Raw genomic sequence first — 20,991 nt, forward strand, 5'->3', positions numbered from 1 at the left:
GTAATTCCTTGTTATACTTGCCCATTTGATGTTCAGCGAAAGTAGTAGTTTCAGAAACCAGTCATAAATTTATTGAAATGATTCCTTTTCATGAGTATAGCTTTTAAAGAACTTGCTATGACCTGAAAGTTTTCTGCCGACCAATTCACCTTTTGCTTATATTTTTTAAAACTAGGTACAGTATGATGTCCGAGGCATATTGGAGAAGAACAGAGACACCTTCAGAGATGACCTTCTGAACCTGCTAAGGGAAAGCCGGTATGTTGGTTTCTGTGAAGTAATTAGATAGCAAATTGAAATTTGGTCACATGCATTTCGTTCATGGATGTAGGGCAGATTATCATTATGGAAGTACTTGATTTAAGATTTTTTTCAATATTTCATCAATAAAATGACTCGAGAGACAATAACAAAAATGGGGTGCTGAAATAGAAATAAGAGTACCTAACCCATGCGTTAGGTACTCTTATTAATCTTGTTATGCAGATGAGAAAACTGAAGCTTGGGCTGGCTATGATCCCTCAAGTGGAAACCAGGAAGCTGTAGGTCTGCTTGGCTCAAGAACCTAAGATCTTAACCAGTCTGACCTGCTTTCTTACTCCTATGTGTTAATTTCAGTCTTAATTTTATAGAATCTGTATGTCCCTTTTCTGGGGAGATGGGAGTGGGGAGGCTGTACTAGGGTTTGAACTCAGGGCCTTAAGCTCTCTAGACAGGTGTTCTACCACTTGAGCCACTCCATGTATGTCTCTTGTTAGTCAAGAAACTAACCAAGTGTTATGTTACTCCAGCCAAAATTATGTTTAATGACTAGTTTTGCTGTTTGTATATAGTAAACCAGGAAGCTTCATATTGTTAGGAGACTTCGTAAAAGAGAAAGGTTTGGAAAAAAGTCCTCTTCTAAAAGCTTTTCATGAGTTGTGGGATCTAGCAAGAACCTATACAGAAATAAACTTTTAATATCTAAGGAAGGAAGTAGCACAGTTGTTAAAAAAGCTGTAATACTTTTTGAGATATAAATACCAGGTGGCCATCCTGTCACTTAGCTAGCAATGAATTGAGGGAAGGGAGCCAGGCTAAAGTATCAGCTTAAAGATCTTTAAGCTTATTTTAACTCTTCTGTGTGAAGATTTACTATTTATAAGATTGTAAGCTATTTTCATTTTCAGGCCTATAAAAAATAAAAGATGCTTTAAAAATACCCCAGCATATATTCTGTCAAAGCAGTTTTAAGTTGTTAGGTTTAAAGTGATACATGTAAATCAGTATCCTGTATTAATTTTAAGTAGAAGCAGTTTGTTGTAATGGAGCAGTCACAGGCCTGGAGACCTGCAGGATGGGGGTTCCTGGAATGCCCGTATGCTGGTGTTAAGGGGTTCTGTGATGGAATGAGGAAATGTTTCAACCCTAGGTTTCCCTTTGCAAATGGAAGGCTTGGCTGCTTGATGGTCCTGTTCTCTTTTATCTTTGACTCTTTCATGGAACCCAGGCTTTTCTCGAAGAGGTCTAAACACAGAGAACGTAAGAGAGTGAGGATTACAAAGCAAGAAGTGTCCCAGGAAAGTGCTAATGTTGCCACCTTGGGTGATGCAGATGTCTGTCTTCCCTCCCTTTCCTGGTGACAGTAAAGCCACCCAACTCTCCCCCACCCCCAGCTTCATAGCCCATAATATCTTCCACGCAAGGAAGATCCAAGGTTATTGGAAAATCTTTACTTTGTTTCTAGTGGCAATGGATTTCATAGAATTTGCCGAGGGGGGCGGGGGGCAGTACAGCATTTGAACTCAAGACCTTTTGAACTGCTAGGTAGGCAGTCTACCATTTGAGCCCCTCCCCCAGCCCTGATTTTATAGAACTTTTTGATAGTACTAACAATAACAACTAACATCAGCTCTTACTGTGTGCTTAGAATCATGCTCTCAGCCTTTTATACACATATTCTCATTTCATTCTTGCCTCCACATTAGAGGACAAATTCTAAATTTACTCCCATTTTTCCAGATGAAAAAATTGAAGCCACCAAATGTGGTAGGGCACACCTGTAGTTCCAGCTATTTATGAGACAGATAGGAGGATATTCGTTGGAGGCTGGATAGGGCAAAATGAAAGACCTAATCTAGAAAATATACTAAAGGGAAAAAGGCTGGGGTATGACTCAAGTGTAAGGCCATGACTTCAATCCCACAAAAGAGAAGAAAAGCAAAAACAAGCCTAGAGGGAGAGAGGTGGAACGTCCTACCCATGGGACACAGCTAGGAAGGGGTGAGGGCAGGTTTTCCTCCCTCCAGAGGAAAAAGTGCCTCTCACTGGCATTTCCCCATCAGTTAACTGGTCAGATCTTTACAATGCTGGAGATCAGAAACCAGATACAATGAGCTCTCTTTATTCGTGAGTTCTGCTTCCCAAGATTCAATCAACCTTGAAAATTTGGGGTAAAAAATTGCATCTGTGCTGGACATTTATAGGCTTTTTTCTTGTCATCATTCCCTAACAATACACTTTGTAACAGCTGTTTACATAGCATATGGAGAAGATTTGAGGGGTGTGGGAGGAGGTGCATAGGTTCTATGCAAACACTACACCATTTTACATAAGGGCCTGAAGCACATTGGATTTCAGTGTGATTGAGAGTCCTGAAGCAATCCCTTGTAGATCTTGAGGGGTGACTGTGGCAAGCTTCTACAGGCAAGGAAGCCAAAGTAGCAGAGGCTCAAGTGGTGCTTTAGAAAGCAGTACTTCTCAGTGGCCTGCCACCCTGGTCACTGTCTTCCAGGCCACTTCTCTTTCAGGGTGGCTTGTGCTCTAAAGACTGGCACATTTCTCTAGTGCCTAAAGCTCTCTAGCAATAGTTGGTCTGAACTCTTTGGAAGCTGTTTGAGGTATCCCAGGCCTCAGTGTACTATTTTCCATTATCAGCAGGAATATGCACTATAATTACAGTAATCCAGTACCTAATAATCAGGTGTGTGCACCTCACGATTCTGCTCCTCCTTCACACAGGTTTGACTTCATTTATGACCTCTTTGAACACGTCTCAAGCCGCAACAACCAGGACACGTTGAAATGTGGGAGCAAGCACCGACGACCCACAGTCAGCTCACAATTCAAGGTTAGTTTCCACTCCTGGCTTGCGTTTGTCCATCATTCCTGTGATCCTAGGAACTAAGAAGAGGAGTTGAGAATATTTAACTTTGTTTTTAAAACAGTGCTTTAGAAATAATACAGTTTTGGAGTTGGGGTCATAGCTCAGTGGTAGAGATGTGCTTAGATGTGTAAGGACCTGGGTTCAATCCCCAGCACCCCCAAAAATGTATATAATTTATGTTATGACATATTGTATATTGCACACACATACATATATGCAAACACACATTTTTCCCTAGGCAGATGAAAACATGTAGTGTTTTATTAAATAAAAGATAGTGCCTAGAATCAAAGCTACTCAGAGGCAGAGACAGGAATATTGTGAGTTCAAGGCCACCAGGGGAAAAATTAGGGAGATCTTATCTCAAAAAAAGAAAAAAGGTGGAGGGGGCTGTGGGTGTGTCTCAAGTGGGAGGAGACCCTGGGTTTGATCCCCAAATACACACACACACACACATGCACACACAGCTATTTTAATCTTTCTAAATTACATCTCTTCTTAAGGTTTATTTTGACATACTGGGTTATTATTTATACTTAGAAGCTCATGTGAAAATTGGATGTATTTCTTCCCAAGTCTGGATGTTGGTGTTTCTTCCAGATAGTTTTACCGTATCATAACTAGGAGTAGTGACCAAGTTTATATGTAAATAAGATTGAAGTTACCTTGTACACATGTCCAGAATTCAAGTAAAATAAGGAGCAATCATATTTACATTTAAATATGTGAGCATTTCATATCATTTAGAGGGACAGCATGAAGACCGCTGCCCTCACTTGATTCTGTTTTCCCCTCAAGTGAAAAGTCCTTATGTGGAAGGGATGTGAGTTGCACCAGTCAGCAGCCACTTATTAAGTTGGCCCTCTGTGAGGCCACCTCGTACTCGATTGCAATGCCCAGGATCTGATGTTGAGGTCCCATGTGCACTGCAGCTGGAGGTGGTATGGCTGACGGTGCTGGGTGGTGCAGAATGAAAAGCAGGTTCGACCCAGATAAGATTCAGTAATGACAGGCATCATTTATTAAATATTTATATGTGCCAGTCATTGGGCCATCCACTCTGCATACATCTTGAGTACATGTCATTGCCCCCACTTTATAGATAAGGAAACTGAAGTTTAGGGAACTGGAGAGCCATTCAACCCCGTGGAGGACTGAAGCTAAAACCCAGGTTCTTACCCTACCAGTATGATATTTGGTGGGTTTTTTTGTTTGTTTGTTTGTTTTCACCCCCAAGGAGGTTGGTTTTGCCTGGAATGGTCTTAGAAGGTTTTATGGATGTTAGGGCCTTAAATTGGATGAGGACTGTAGGAAATGGAGAAGAGTAGGTGGCTTCCAGGTGAGACAAGGACAGAAAAGTCCAGAGAGGGATTAAGCCTTCCCCCTAGACAGGGGCTAGCAGGACGAGATGTCTTATGAAAATATAAATTGGTTCAGAATATGAAGAACCAAGAATGCCAGGATGTTTTTTTCTTCTGAGAAATCTTCAAGCTTTCTTAGCAGAACAGTCATTAATCAGTGTAGTTTTGCTGTAGACAATCCAATTCTCTTCAACAGCAAAATTGTAAGAAGAAAAAAAAGAAAGTTTCAGGGAGAACCAATAAATTAAAAGAGGTAAAAGATGCGTCATCCGGCTACCATGCTTGAGTCATTTCAATCAGGTGCAGAAGAACAAATCACTTAAAAATTATGAAGGTTGAGACCATAGAGCAAATTTTAAATAAGAAACGTCAGATTGATCTACATTTTAACATTAATTTAAGTGTTAAGTTCATTAACTTAAGGAACTCATGTTAAGTCTTTTTAGGTGTGATGAAACTGGGTTTACATAGTGTCTTAATGTGTTTGGCCTTTAGTAATTCATACTAAAATATCAGCTGATGGAACATGAGGAAGTCTGTCTGGGGTCTGGCATTCTACAAGGGGTAGTCACATGGAGACAGGGACAGATGACATGAGGTTAGCGATGAGCTGCCATTGAGGACTTGTGATACCCTTCTGTCGATCTGGTAAATGTGAAAAATTCTCCATAACAAAGCAGCTTGAGAAACAGAAGCATGCAGTGTTGGTTGATGTAAAGTCTGTAGAGCTGGCGACCTGAAGGTAAGAGTGAAGGATCACAGCTCAGAGACCTGTGACTTACCTGAAATAGTGAGTTTGTGGGAGTCACTACAGTGAAAAAGTAGATATGCTTGGTGTTTCTGGACAAACGGTGAAATATCCCAAGGTTGTTTTTTGTTTGTTGACAGTGTTTATGTTTTTAAATGGTACTGTTTCCAAGGAAGTAATAAATGAATTTTATATATTATGGAATAATTTCAATTTCAAGTGAATTGTAATATCTTTTGCTTTATGTTAGAATGACATGATTAAATATGAGAAACTCTGTTATTCCTATGATTTATATTGTTTTGTTTCTTACTCTTGTTTCCAATAATAAGTGCTAAGAAATTTAAAGAATGACAGAAGAGACTAAATCAACATACACTCTTTTCTGTCTGGTAGGACTCCCTGCATTCCTTAATGGCAACGCTAAGCTCCTCTAATCCTTTCTTTGTTCGCTGTATCAAGCCAAACACACAGAAGGTAAGATTGATGATGGGGACAGACTGAAGTCTCCTCAAGGACAACCTCCTGGGGTGGCTGCTCGCAGATTTGGTTTCTCCAAAGTCCTTTCATTAGAGATGGTTAGAAATGGATATGATGTTATTATAACCAGACATTAAATGAGACATTCCGCTTTGTCCTGTGAGCCTGTTGGTCTGTGTTTGAATGAGCCGTTAGGCTTTAAGGAAATCAATTTGAAAAGGAAACATTGTGAGGCTTTCGTGTTCCTCGTTAGCCTTTACTTTGAAATTTTTGGGTCCAGCTCCCCTGTGTAGTGTACCTACTTTGAAAAAAAATAATTTGGTGTGTTTTTGTTGTGCTTGATTTCTTCTTCCTCTCTTCCTTAACATTGTTGAACATGACTAGATAAGATTACAACCTAAGAAGTGCTGGATTTAAGTACTTCAGTGAAGTTTTAATGTCTAGGACTTCTGATTTTTTTCATAACTCAGTTAAAAACAACTTTAGTTGAAAAACTTTCTTTTTAAGATATGTAGAGAATTAATTATATGTAGTTGCTGAATTCAAAGCTAGATGGATAACTTGCCTTAAAGTGTGGTTATTGAATGAATTTTGATTTGGCAAACAGCCTCACAAAACAGTAGTTTTGAATGCTCTCTTTCTTTCTTTTTTTTAAGCAGTACTGGGGTTTGAACTTGGGGCCTCACACTTGCTAGGCAGGCGCTCTACCACTTGAGCCACTCTGCCAGCCCTTAAAAGGTCTCTTATGTTGCAGCATCAAATGCCATCTTTCTAAGAATTACACTAAATTCTAATCTGAACTTTTTTCTGTGAGATGTGGGTTATTTTCTCTTGCTTTATTTTACTTTTTGCATTGTTTTAATTGTTGCTTTTGACAATATCATGTTAATTCCTCATCTGTAGTTCACAGATATAGGCTCTGGATATTGCTACAGTAAACCTGTTCATTTTGTTACCTTATGAGGCGTGAAGGCGAGAGGTTGGTATTTTATGACATAAAGCGGCCAAGACTGGTTTTATATAGAAGATTTATAATGACTTACTGTATAACATTCTGGTAATTAAAAAAGTTTGTGAAAGGTGCTCACACTGCTTTCTTTAGCCTTCACCATGGCTTTTCATTTGGTATTTGGGGGCGGATGGCCGGACCTGACATATGGAATCTCAGGAGTTTGGGCATTGGGTTCAAAACTCTGGTTTCAAGTTTAGCTCATCATTCTGTTTTCCAAACTTCTATGAAAAAGTTTTAGATTATCTCAGAAAATGGCAACATAAATGATACATGGTGTAGGGTTTTTTTCTGACACAATGTGGGAAATTAATGGCTAGGACATCCCTCTCCATTTAGAACAAGATGTCATGGAAGCTGACTCACATTCTAGAACGACACATTCTAGAACGACCACGGGCAGGACAACACTGGGCTCTCTAAGACAGTGTGAATGGGCTTTGTGTTTTCAGTGGTCTCATAGTGGCTTGATATCTACCACAGCTCCTTTTACAGTACTGATCCAATGTGGTATCGCTTTCTTCCAACCAATAAGCTTTTTTCCATTTAAAGTCTTGTTGCTGGGACTCACCGTACAGTTCCTAGCAAGAAGAAAAGTTTCTTTTCTTGCTTCGTGCTATGACACAGCCATGCAGTTTTATAGTCACTGACATCTTAGAGTCAGCCAAACAGGAGCACGACCTGGCAGTAACACTCCAAGGATACGAGGTTCAGCTTGGAAAACTCCATCCTCAGTATTTTTGTTTTTGTTCTTGGATGGCATGGAGTTAGATTTTCCTTCAGATTGGAAAAGCTTTTGAAATTAGGCCTGCTTGAAAACACTTCAGCAGCCAGAATATTGAAGAAATGACCTCTTTTTAATGTTTCTTTTTCCATGCTGAGATTTGATTGTACACAATTACTTTGGATTTTGCACTTTAAAAAGTCAGCCAACTCAACTTCACGTTTCCATTTGTATTGGCTCCTGGCCCTTTGCATCTCCTGACTTACTGCAGACACTAATTAATAACACACCAAGAGATGGGTTGTACAAAAAATATCTCGGTGTCATTTTAAAGGCACCCAGAATGTGACAGCCCTGATACAAGAGCTGATTTGTCTGAGGCCTAAACCATAGGGGTGATTTGTAAGTGTCAAGATGTTAATAAGAATATGGAAATCCCAAATTGTAATTCAATCATCATTTGGTTACATTAAAAGTGTTGGACTGTTACTGTACTGTGGAGTTTCTTACAAATTTCTTTAGTCCAATGATAGAATCTTCCAGAAATTTTCTCAGGGAAAATCTTGCCTTCCCTGCAGGGATGGGGAATGTGTGTTCCTAGCTTGGAGGGAGGAGACATCTCTCCTTATATCTTTTTCAGTCATTCATCATGAAAATCTGGGAGATTATATTCAGATACATGTGAATGTAGGTGTTTTGTGTATCATTCAAGAATGAGAATTGTGGGTTTAGCTGATTCTAGAGGGTTTTTTTCCCTGCTCTGTGACCCAAAAGAGGTAAGAATAATAGCTGTGAAGTCTGTGGCCTAGGCGCTATGGAATTAGAAAAGTTGGAGGTAGCTGCTCCTGTACTTTTTGGAGCATGGGCAAGATTCACACGCTGACCCACTGAATGGGACCAAGCAACCCATGGCTTGTAGAACAGGCCATCTCTCTTTAGCAAAATGTTTGAACCCCAGAATGGGCATTGGAGCCTAAAATATCTGGGAAGCCTGTGGCTTTGGTGTTTGGATTACTTGGGGTTTTTTTTACTGTTGTTATTGCTATTTAAGGGCTTTTTTGTGTTTTGTTTGAAAAGCAGGTAGATAGAGGGAGGCTGTAACTAAAATGCTGGAACATCCTTGTCACTTCAATTCTAACAGCATGTGCCCTGTTTCCTTTTTTATAAATAGCCTTTCACAAATCTTGAGAATAATATCAAAGGCACCTCTTTAGTAGCCTTGTTGGGAAATCCTCCTGGTGCCAGGTTATGAAGTAGATTAAAAAACACACTTCTTGACAGGAGGGCGTCTGTAGCTGTTGCTTGGCTTTGGATAGCTCTGAGGTTGTTAATTCACTGAGCCTAGAATCTTAGGAGTTCACAAAGGGAAACTTCTCTGTATGGTTTCTAGTTGGTGATGTGGACTTTCAGCTTTCTTCTCTTGTCATTTGCTTGGGCAGTAGCACTTGCTGGCCCAAAAGTGCCCCCAGGGAACCACAGGACACTTCTGGATCAGGGCAGACTTGCTTGGCCTCATCAGAATCTCTCCCCAAGGGCGTGCTTGGCCTGTGAACTCTTCCTGCCTGGTATTTTAGCAAATGAGTTCTAGCCAGAAAAGTCTCTTATTAACATTCCTCAGAAAACCCTGAGGAGGTTCTGGACAGAATTACAGGAGAGAGCACACTGATAAGTATCAGGGAAATCTCCCGTGTGAGAACTGGCTGCTGCAGATCCAGGCACCAAATCTGAGGCTGGGCTGCTTCCTACAGAATTGGTCAGAATAACTTGATTTCCATGAATCTAGCACATTTCATCCTGGAGAATTGTTTGTATAACCTGGATGTAGCCTGCCACTTTTTTCTCCCTAGTTTGTTTTGTTTTTTGCTTTTTAAACAAAGACCAAACATTTCTTTTAAAAGGCATGATGATGATGGTGGTACATTTCCTCCTTTGAATTTTTAGTTCCATTTGGTTCTTTCTGCATCTTTTTCTGTATCCTCTCAGGCATCTCATTTCTCATTAGTTTTTGTTTGTTTGTTTTTTCTGCAATGCTTTATGTTGCTTTTAGGCCTTGGTCTCTACCCTAATTCTATATTGTACATAAAGTATTCTGTACTCACAGAAGCCCTGCCTGAGTCCTCTCTGCAGAACCGACCCATTCTTTACCTCCTGCCTGGTCATTAGGGTACCGCGGCTGTGTGTGCTCAGGAAATATTACCGTGCCCACAAGGTACATTGTGGGGTGCTTGTGGTGTATGAGCACTGAGCTTTGCCAAAGCTAAACACCTGTCTTTAATCCTTACTGCTGCAAGTTCTATTCAAGTTACTTTCTTTATCTTTGTCCTGTTTTCCGCCTGTGATTGTTTTTGATTTGTGTAGTTGGAAGTCACCCAAGGTATAAACCAATAGGTCAGGATTGGATTGACATTCTTAATATGTACTAATCTTGATATACTAACACATTACTTTACCCCATTTACCTCTCTCACCTGACCCCTCCTTAGATATTGTAGGGGTCAATGCTCTTTTGGGACAGCCAAGCACAACACCCTGGATGCGTTCACAAATACTTCATCTGAGGGTTGTGCTTCAACCAGGAATACTGGGTAAGCGTTTCCCACAGGGGCTTTGTTTTCTGCATGCAAGGAAGTGTGGGTGTGTGTGGATCTGGCCCCTAATCATCATTTAAACTGAAATACTAAACATTGGAGTTTAACATTTTGATTGAACCTTCTAGAATTACAGGTGAGTCCAAACCTTATCTGTTGATGTCCTTGACTGAATCTCGGACTCTGCTTGTGTAAAAATGCACCATTATTTGTCTTATCACTGCAGAAACAAAATCACCATCTACTCCATGAGGGCGGAATGCTTTCTTATCACCACCCCCTCTTTGTTACTTCACAAATTGTCGCTCTGTTTTCAGGCCTTTGTGCAAATACAGTAATTTCATTTCAAGAATGAATCTGTAGTGTAATGTTTTGATTTTTACAGTACATAGACTCAAACCCAGGGCCTCCTGCATGCTAGGCTGACGCTCTATCAGTAAGCCGCACCCCTAGCTCTGCAGTATAATGTTTTGATTGAATGGAAAGGACAGTAGTAATTCCATAATTTGTGGTGCTTGTAGGAAGAGCTGTGATGAACGTCACTGTCACCCAGGCATTGTGATGCGTGATATTGGCTGCTCAGACTTGGAGGACCTTGAGTCTGAGACATCTGATTTCAGATATGTCCAGATGGGAATATATTTACATTAAGAAATAATGAAACATGATCTAGTTGTCTCCTTTAAATGTCCCAGGAAGGTGTCACCCTCCTTCTTCCTAAATAACCCTGGGGAACAGAAAATCTCCTAATTTTTGTGTCTAAAAGTAGCCATTGCTTTTTATTTTTTTAAGCCATCACTGTTTTTGGGAAAGAGCTACCTTGTAACGACTGAAATCTGTATTTCTGCATTGTCACAATTGGATCCTAAGTACTACCCAAATCCTCAGGCTAAAGGCCTGGTCCCCAGCTGATGGTGCTATTGGGAACAGGTAGGACCTCTAAGATGTGGGACCTGGAGGAAGGAATGAGAGGCAGTGGAACCCTGGCCTCTACTCCTCTCTGTTTGTTTCTTGGCCATCATGAGGTGAGTGGCTTTGGTCCACCATGCACTCCCTCCCGCCATGATGCTCTGTCTCACCACAGGCCCATAAACAATGGAGCTGAGTGACCATGAATTGAAACAGGGGGCTAAAATAAATCTGTGCTCCTTTAAGTTGTTTATCTCAGGTATTTTGTTACAGCAGTGGAAAGCGAATCCATGCATTCTCCTGGTTTCCATCCATTGAAGATTAAAGAGAAAATGTCAGAATCTCGTTCCTATCAGTGTGTGAAATGCTTGTGATTTCTTAATCAAAACACCTTTTTCTGCTCCTGTAAATGCTTCCCCAGCCTAATTTTATCTCAGGTTCATTTTATTATTTATTTATTTATTTATTTTGGTTCCAGAGCTTGAACTCAGGGCCTACACCTTAAACCACTCCATCAGCCCTTTTTTGTGATGGGTTTTTTTGATAGGGACTCATGAACTATTTGCCTGGGCTGGCTTTGAAGCACTATTCTCCTGATCTCTGCCTCCTGAGTAGCTAGGATTACAGGTCTACTCCACCAGCGCCTAGCTTTTGCTTACTTTCTTATTGGCTTTTTGCTTTCATTCTTGTTTTTTTCTGTGGCATCCTGCCCCTGTTCCTGTGACCCCATTTACCACTACTCCTCTGCCCCCAGCCCTCTGGGTTACCTACACACCTTGGGAAGCCGGTCAGTCATCTTCTGTGCCAAGGAATCTGAGGCTTTGCACCACTGCTGTGGAGATGCAGAGCCGTGGGTCCAGCCCATTCTGCTGTTCCACAGCCCTTTTGCCTGGGAAGGGGATTGCCGAGCTGCTGGGTACAGGAGCCAGTAAAGCAATGGGAAGAAACAGAAAGCGACCAACTGTGCGCACCTTGGTTTCTCCCAGGCCTTTTGTCACTAAGCCCTATGTGGCCTGGAGTGATTTCCTGCCTTTACCCTCATGTTCTGACAGCTCCTACACAGAAGGGTGGTTATGCATGTCACATGAGGTTGTGCACACAGGACTTAGCTCTGAGCCACTGCACAAAGGAATATTTTGGATATGCCATGGCTTCTTTATCCTTACAAGTTTAACTTCAAATCATAGGAGAATCTAAGATTGTGCCTCTTAAGTTTACTTTTAAGTCATATTCCTCTGACAGACTGCTATAAATAACCTTTTGTTTCTTTGCTTTTTCTAAGTTTTTCTATATAACTCATGCTGGCCTCAAACTCACAATCCTCCTGTCTCAGCTTTCTGAGAACTAGAATTGCAGGTACACATTACTACACTCAGCTTATTTCTTCTTCTTCTTCTCCTTCTTCCTCCCTCCTCCTTCATTTTTCCTCCTTCTTCATTCTTCCTCCTCCCTCTTCCTCCCTCCTCCTCCTCTCTTCTTCCTCCTTCCTCCTCCTCCTTCTCCTCTTCTGTAGTCTTGACATTGTTATAGGATGAATTTTTATTTCAGTTTTTGAATATTAATAGATTTTATTTTTTAGAACATAAAAAATTTACAGAAAAATGAGCAACAGTACAGAGTTCCGTTATTATCTCCCCCCCTCCACACACACACACACACACACATGTACACACACAGTTTCCTTTTATTAACATTTGGCATTAGTATGGTACATTTGTTATGATTAATGAGCCAGTATTGCCATTATCAAAGTCCAGAATTTACATTAGGGCTCCACACTGTGTTCTACTGGTTCTTTGAATTTTAACAAATACATATTGTCATGATGTATCAAGATGCCAAATTTTAGAATCTGTTGAGAATGAGGTGAACATTTTTTCAAGTAATATTATAAGAATTGCCTGACCAAAGGGTGAAGCACCAAGGATAAAATTTCTATTGCACACGATAAGACTTCATTTAGTTCTACACAGGAGGAACTAAATGAAGAATGAGTAGGGCAGCAGCAGCAAGGAAGGAACAGGAACTTTTTAGAATTATCCAGATTGCTCGCTCCTTTGAATGGCACAGAAATGCAGTTATCTTACAGTTCGTTTTGAGATGGTTACATTTCCAGCTGAAAAGTGCCCAATGGCATTCATAACTTTCAATAATTCTTGTTTTTCTGATTGCCTCCAATATCCTTGGTTGGCTTTGGTCATCTCCTACAATTGGAGCTCCCATTGCTGGAGTCTTTCGGTTTTTGAAAATGTCTTATAACAAAAGATCTATAAAAAGACAGATTTACCTTTTGAGGAAATTTTAGTAATGGAAGCATTGAAGCAACCATTCTTTTCCTCAAACAAAGCAATCCCAGTAAACCCCTCAGTGGTCCCTTCAATCCTGTTTACAAAGTTGCCATGGCAACTATTCAACCCTGCTCTGTAAAGACTAGGATAAATAGCCATAAAGGAATCCCCGCTCAAGGGAAGAGTGTTGTTCTCAGAATGGATTTTCCAAGATCACAACTGAATTGCTCAATTTTGACCTGGGGCACTTAAAAAAATTAGTAGATCATCTTTCCAAATCAAGAATCTTTAGACCCTTAAATGCACTTGCATATTTGTTGGTTTGTGTGAGATACTTTGCTGCTATTGTCAGAAGTATCTCACCAATTACTGTCACGCCAGCCTTGTGAGGCTGGGCTTCCTTTGAACAGAATCAGGAATGAATTAAGCAAGCACAGCCCAAGACACCACATAAAAGGCTGGGGATGCCAGCAAGCTGAAGAAAGCCGGGTTTTGTGTCTGTCAGCTTAGATGATCCTAGTCTGGACTGCTAAAGATGCAGCCGTTTGCAGTGGACAAAAACTGAAGGGGGACAAGGAAAACCTAAGGTAGGGTTGGCTAGTTTGGTTTTTTCACTCTTGTTTGCTCTGCTTAAAAGTTTCATGTACTTTGTAGGGGTTGAGCTAGTGTAAAATTCTGCAGAGATCAAATACAAGAGTGGGTTTCTGAGCACCCCGTGTTTAGTTTCTAAACAAATGAGTGAGTGCTGGCTTTGACTGTTTGTACTAGTTTGAACTACTAATCCTTTGTAAAAATGAAGGGTAAATCCATTTGCCAGATAAGGCATTGATAATTCATTATATTTTTGATGTGGAGGCCACCTTTTGTAGGAAAAATCGTTTTGAATAGGTTGAAGGGGAAAATTAGTTAGTGGTGGTGGTTTCTGCTGTTTGGATTTAAAATATTTCTCTCCAAAAGCTTTTACTCTAAAGAAGCTTTTCCTAGCCTTGTGCTTTCAAGAAACCTTGAAAGAAATTTGCATGAGGGCCATCATCCCTTTTCAAATTGCATTTATAAAGTAGTTTACCCAAGTGTGGAGGAGTTGCAGGAGTGAATGGTCATCTGTTGGCTGTTAGGCACTGGTGTGTGCACTGGATTCACACAAGCACACACTTGTGGGAATTTTGCAATCAGCCCAGAGAACCTGATGAGGCACATTTTTGGGGGATCCTCTTATTTGCCTAAGGGAGAGGTCCCCTAGAAAGAAGAAAATTCAGGGTGCCTGAAATGTTAATCTTTACCTGCACCTTTGGGTTTTCAGTTGATGTCCATTCAGTTGCTAAATGGGGCCTGTTGGGGAGTAGTTTTCAATTTGAAGGTGGTCTTTCAAATGGAGTAACATTTAAAAGAAATGAATGATAATGGCTCTGTCAGCTCCTTAGCTAAATCTACTTTTGTTGAACTACATGTCTGGAAGTCAGGGGAGGGTGAAGGGAATGTTAGCCTGTGAGAGTAATTACTCTAATAATAAAGTTATTACCTTTATGAGAGAAAGGTGACATGTAAGTTACTTACTTCTCACTCACAACATTGATCTCTTGGTTCTCCGAGTTTGTGGATAAATAGTTCTTTCTGACAAATGCTTGGCTGGTTAAAGGATATGTACAGGAAGATGGTGGCAGTTGGGCACACCTGATTGTTTCCCACTGGAGAGGTGCCAACTTTTAAAATGAGGTGCGCGTACCCCTCCCCCCTCCCCACCGTCAGGGCAGCTGCAGCCCTCCTCATGCCAGCCAGCCCTCCAGCCCTGCATCTGTACTTTGGCTCCTCCTGATGAACTACTTGAATATTGTCCAATGGGATAGGAGACCCCCGCTCCCTCCTTGGAGCCTTTCCTGACTCCTGCCTTCCCTAGATCCCAAGCTGACTGGGATTTTTGTTGCTCCTAACCTAAAAAGCCCTATGTGAACATTTTCATGGGTCATCCCCCACGCACCCAACTTTGTTCCAGACTGCCCATTCTCCATCAGCAGCCATAGAAATCCCCCACAGCCATTGTCTCGCTCCATGGCTCCAGAGCAAACGGGCTGGGTTTGAGGTAGAAGACCTGAGGGTAGGACTTAGGGGTAGGTTGCAGAGTCTAAAGCTCCCTGGGTTTTCTCTGGCTCTGTAGATGGTTCTCTTGGCTCCCAGCTTCCCTCCACTGTTTCAGGTGCTCTTCTTGGGGTGGGGGGGAGCAGCAGGGGACTTGGAGGGTGGTGATTCCCCTGTTCCCTTCCAAGCTACCTCTTTCCCTGACACTCAGAAATATACTACAAAAAGTAGAAACAATAATAAAATACCAGCACAATGGTTGCTGGGTTTTGCTTCCACCTACCTGAATATGAAGGCTGTATTTATTGGTTATAAAAAAATTTTGGAAAATGTTTTTAATTATAATTGCCCCTAATTTTACCACAAGTAAATCCTGTTTATATTTTGTTGAATGTATACTTTTTTCTTTAAGTTGAGATCATTATCTACTTAATTTTTTAACCCTTTTTTTTTTTTTTGCTTTTTTTTAATATCTTATTTTTATTAGGATGTATTTGTTGTATAGGGAGGATTCACTGTGACAATTCTGAACAGGCTTACATTGTACATTGGTTAAGTTGCCCCTACCATCTCCTCACCCCACTTAAAGCAATTGCAAGAGGTTTCATTGTTCTATTACATATACGGATATGAAATCCATCAACCATATGGCCTCACCTTCATCTTCATTCACCCTCCCCCCTCCCTTAACATACCGTGAGCCATTCCTGTGCTCTTTTTCATAACCAATATTCTGTCAGTGGCTAGTTTAAAGTGAGTTTTCTATAAATGGACTATTCCTTTTATGTGTGTTTGTAAATAATACTGCTGTATTATCCATATACACAAAAACCATTTCTTTAAGTTCTTGAAAGTTTTTTTTGCTAAATCAGACTACATTGTTATGACCTGTTGTATGCACATACACATAGTCATTAAGACCAAGAACAAACAATATTTTTTGCAATACGTAGAACAAGGATGTGTAGCCTTAAAAAATGAAGAGCCCTTAGGAATCTATAAAACATGGTAAGTGGCTTAGTAGAAAAATGAGTAAAACAGGCCATCTGCAGTAGACTACGCCTGTAATTGCAGCTATTCGGGAGGCAGAGATCCAAATGCAGGCCAGCCTCAGCAAAAAGTTAGTGAGACTCCATCTCTACCAATATCTGTGTGTGGTGGTGATGCATGGATGACACGCACAGGAATATGCAGTCTTTCTCTTCTCTTCTCTACAAATAAAATCTTTCCAACCTCTGCTGTTGGAATCTGTCTGTGCTTTCATTCTCAGAGCAGGCTCAAGATCCCTGAGCACCTGAAATTCCTGTACGTCTCATCCGTGCATCAATGGCATGCAGACTCTTCCCAGCTATGCAAAAAGGGCTGGAGGTATGGCTCTTCTCTAGCAAGTGCAAGGCCCTAAATTCAAACTCCAGTACCACCAAAAAAGAAAGAAAAATGAGTAAAACTCATTAACAAGAAATTTGGAAAAGATGAAATACAAACACAAAAAACCCTGACATTCTCAGTAATGGTATAATCAAAGAAGTACAACTAAAAATAATGAGTTTTCCCAGTGTGAGGAATGAACTGATTATTTGGCTCTGCTACTTTTTTTTTCTTTTTTCTTGATTTTTAAATTTATTTATTTATTATTTATTTGGGCTCTCACTGTGTAGCCCAGGTTTGCTTTGAACTCCCAGTGTAGCCCAGGCTGCCCTCAAACTCTTCATCCTCCTGCCTCAACCTCCCAAGTACTGGGACTACAGCTGTGCACCGCCATACCTATCTTGTGGCTTGCATTGCTTTTTAATAACACATCCCAGAGTCTGTGAAGAAACTGCCATTAACATACTGTGCAGCTGCAAGTTCAGACTGTTGCAGCCTTTTCCAGGGCAGGACATTCTCATCCTGTCCTTTCATTCAAGTTTTTCTTGCCTGCCCTGGCACATACACGTGTATACGTAATGAAGAGAGAGAGATACACACACATACAAACCGTTGAAACCAAAGAGGAAGTGAGGGTGACTAGGATAGTGACTGGGCCTTCCCCTGGAGCTGTCTTCTTTTCACTCACCATTTCTTTAAAACATCCAGGACCATTTTCTTATTTCTAGGGCTGCAGGATGAGCGCTGTCCTGGGCACCCTTCTCCCAAAGCTTCCTACTGCAGTTTTTTTCTGCCTTACCTTCCTAATCCCCACCCCACCCCCAGGCATGGGGCACCGCTAACCACCCCTCCTTCCTGGCACTTCCAACCAAACCAGCCTCCCCACCCCCACACGGGCTCTTGACTGGCTGCTCTGGATGGAGGCCTGGCCTCAGGCCCTGCCTTGCCTGCTCCCCCTCGGTTTCTGTCCTTCAGCTCGGCTGGGTGAGTACAGCACCCCTCAAGTCTTCCCGGCTTGGGCTGTCCTCTACGCTCAGCCTCATGGTCCCCCTACATTTTTTAACCTACTTTTCAGTTCTAGTTTCCTGGACTTTCCAGTTCTATGCTGTGGGGCTCTTTGTATTGAAATGTGCTCATAATTAAATTTCCCATCCTTTTCCTTCCTCCTGGATGATTCTTGCTTCACCTTTTCTGTATTACCAGGTGAAGGCAGGGTTGGCCAGCCTTGGTGCTGCTGGCACTTTGCACTTGGCAGTTGAAGTCTGTCCTGTGCTTTGTAGGGTCAACCCTCTATATGCAATCACAGTCTTCCTCCCCCCAGGGCTTTGACAGATGGACCCATCTTGAAAACCACTGGGCTCAGGTGTCAATCAGTGCTGATCATTTCTTGGTTTTTATTCTTTATCTTCATTTGTTCTCAGGAAAATGGCAGTTGTTCACAAGTTAAATTTTAGTACAGCACTTGTCTTTGCTTTTGATCCTGTATTGTACTAGTTTATGTATGGTGAAGATAGAAAATGGTGTGTCATTTTACATTTTCCAGATGTTTTGAGTCATTAAGTTAAACATACATTGTTTCCTTTACTAGTAAATAGTGTTAGAAATTTGAACATGTATGGGGGTGCTTTATACCAACCTGTCTTATGCCATTATGTAATGACTCCATGCTGTCCCTTCTCTCAGATGAATGGCTGCCCCAATTTCAGCCTCTCTGAAAGGATAAAACAGCTCATTGAAGTGTGCCAGACGCTTCACTTGTCAGCACTTCACTGAAAAGGGAATAGTGTTTAGTTTTGGAATTAGGCTGTGATATGCAAAGTTGGCCTCTGTGAACTGAAAGAAAAGTAGCCTTGTGAAAGATACTGTAGCATCTTTTCCTCTCCCCTGTACATTTATGAGGGTGAAACAGTCACCAAAAAACAAATGTTTTAGGTCCTATTTCCTGAGTCTGTTAAAAGATAACAGATTTCAACTGTCAAACTGATCAGCCAAGGACTGTGGTTTGAATATGACATCTTGTAGGCATGTGCTGATATAGTTTCTTAGGATACAACATAAGTTTAAATAATGTTATAATACATAAGTAAAGGACCCACAAATTTTGCTGAGCCAAAGCAAGTCCATGGGATTATGGGAGCCAAACATAAAACACTGTTACTGATGTTAATTGTGGTTTGAGGAATTGGAGAAGGAAAATTAGCCTAATTTTGTCTTTTCTTTCCCCCTGGTGTTAACTCTGAAATGCTACTCGGGACCAGTTTTCATTGGACCACAGGTGCACACAGTGGCAGCCCTTAGAGGCCTTAATCAGAGAGGCACCTTGCAAATTAGGGAAATGAGGGCCTGCTTGGAGGTGGAAGGACAGGTTGGACCTGGTCGTGACATCATTTGACTCAGATTTCCAGGGTTAGTGCTCAGGGCCAGGTGTCAAGGGAACAAAAAGGCCCAGAAGCTGCATAGGTCTGTGTAACTGGCAGACTCTCAAACCAGTCTTGTTGCATGAGCAAATGGGCCATTCCTGTGCAGTTGCCCCTCCTCCCTGGGGCAGGCTGGCAGCATTTCCTGCTCGACACAGACTCAGGGTTCTGCCAATGTGCACAGGGTGAAAGCCTGTGCCTTCTCACGCTCAATTAAAAAAATTAAGTACAGCACAATTGCCGCTTGTTCTCCACTACTCACCTTGCTGTGGCATATCCACACTTCTTGTTACAGCATGTTGCTGGGAAGCATTTAAATGAGTGAGAAGGCGGTGGGGGAATAATCAGAAGCCTTTAGCAGCTGGCCTGGGTGCACAGGCTTTTTTTGTTCTCTGTCCTGGTTGTTTAGTAGATTTCTAGCTGCATCCTTGCAACACAGGTTGGTACTGTAGGGACTGCCGGTTGTCCAAGAATGCGTGGCCTCCAGGGGGCGCTGGTCTGTGGGGATGGACGCATGGACACTTAGGTGCCTGTGACTCTGTTGAGGGGGCTGGTTGCATGTCTGAGGTCCTTCTGCTTCCATTTGTTTGTCGCTGACTGGCCTCAGATGGTGGTTTATCACAGGAGGGAAAAGGTGGGACAGACTCTAGAGGGTGTTTCAGTGTGTTCCTCAGCATATGACATGTGCCAGTAGCACATGAGCAGTCTTCACTTCACCCCTGTGGCCAAGTCTTATGGCTTTGTTACGTGGATCACAGAATTTCAGCTCTATCCTGTGCTCAGCCCTGCCAGCCGATGACTGAAGCAATATATTAACCCAACATGGTTTTTCTACATCTTCCAGGGCTGATGGGCAGAGACCTTCCTACTTCTCAAAGAACAAGTTGATTTTGTGGCCTTTTGCCCAGTGAATAAAGCAATCTGTCCTTTAGACAATGCATGGTTTAAAGGGTGATACAGCAGGTTATTCTTTAAACATTTCTGGAGTAAAGGGACTAATGATGCCATATCGGGAACCTAGTATTGTTGGTGCACAGAGCTAAGTTTTACAGGTGAATACTGCCTGGCTTTTACCAGCTGTGGGTCATGGATGATGAGAGGACAGAATTCACCCATTTTAGGGTAAGTTGCAAAGGTAACCCACGAGCATGTTTGTAAAGCTCCTCTCTCAGACTTAGACACAATGTCATTTACTGTGGAAGGAAGGCGTACAGGCAGGACATCTTGGCAGAGAACTCTGATGCTAATTGTGTGGCAACCCAGCAAGAGAGGGGTTCATTTTTTTTCTTATGATTTGTAATTTGAACACATTCACCCATTTGCTGAAGTCGCAGCACATCCCCAAGTAGAATTCATGAAGAACATATATTCATTTGGGAGTGGACACTTGGAAGGACAAATTCTAGACAAGCTATTACAGAATTTCACAACCATCTTTAAATCCAAGGTGGAGATGCGGTCACTGTTAACATAAATTGGACCACTAATGGAAGTGGGTGAAAGATGTCTTCTAGATGACAGATGAGGGGAAGGAAGGTCATGTGTCTTGGGTTGAGGAGTATATATTTTTTAATTGCCTTTATTTATTTATCTTACGGTGATAGGGGCCCTGAGAATGTTAGGCAAGGGCTGTACCTTGTGAAGTTCCCAGCTCTTTATTTTTGAACATTTTGCTTAGTCAATGGGAGCCTTCAATTTAAAACTCTTCCTTTCATAATAAGCCCAGTATGGCGCCTCATACATTGGATGCTTTCCTTAAGTTGGGATCTGGCCGTGGGAAGGGAGCTTCCAGGTTTAAGCACAGCTCAGACGCCTAGACTGGCTGGCTGGTGTAGATTCTGGGATGCTGACCTCTCCCCAGGCCCAGTGCCCACTATGCTG

General features: G+C 41.7%; 1 protein-coding gene across 6 annotated transcripts in view; it reads left to right on the plus strand.

The window, feature by feature from the left end:
• The window catches only part of Myo10 (myosin X), a 197,615-nt gene that overhangs the window by 122,218 nt on the left and 54,406 nt on the right, over nt 1-20,991 (plus strand). For 3 of the 6 annotated variants that reach the window (XM_074077705.1, XM_074077707.1, XM_074077708.1), the window contains exon 1: nt 13,236-13,839. Coding sequence is in view for 3 of the 6 variants with exons in the window: in XM_074077708.1 (XP_073933809.1) it covers nt 13,763-13,839 (77 nt within the window). In the remaining 3 variants the exon portion in view is untranslated. Of the gene's footprint in view, nt 1-175; nt 259-3,000; nt 3,110-5,650; nt 5,732-13,235; nt 13,840-17,582; nt 17,678-20,991 lie in introns of those variants that run through there. The other 3 variants (XM_020179611.2, XM_074077703.1, XM_074077709.1) reach the window with 2 other exon arrangements.

Source organism: Castor canadensis, chromosome 6, assembly GCF_047511655.1.
Source record: "Castor canadensis chromosome 6, mCasCan1.hap1v2, whole genome shotgun sequence".
Taxonomy (NCBI): Eukaryota; Metazoa; Chordata; class Mammalia; order Rodentia; family Castoridae; genus Castor; species Castor canadensis.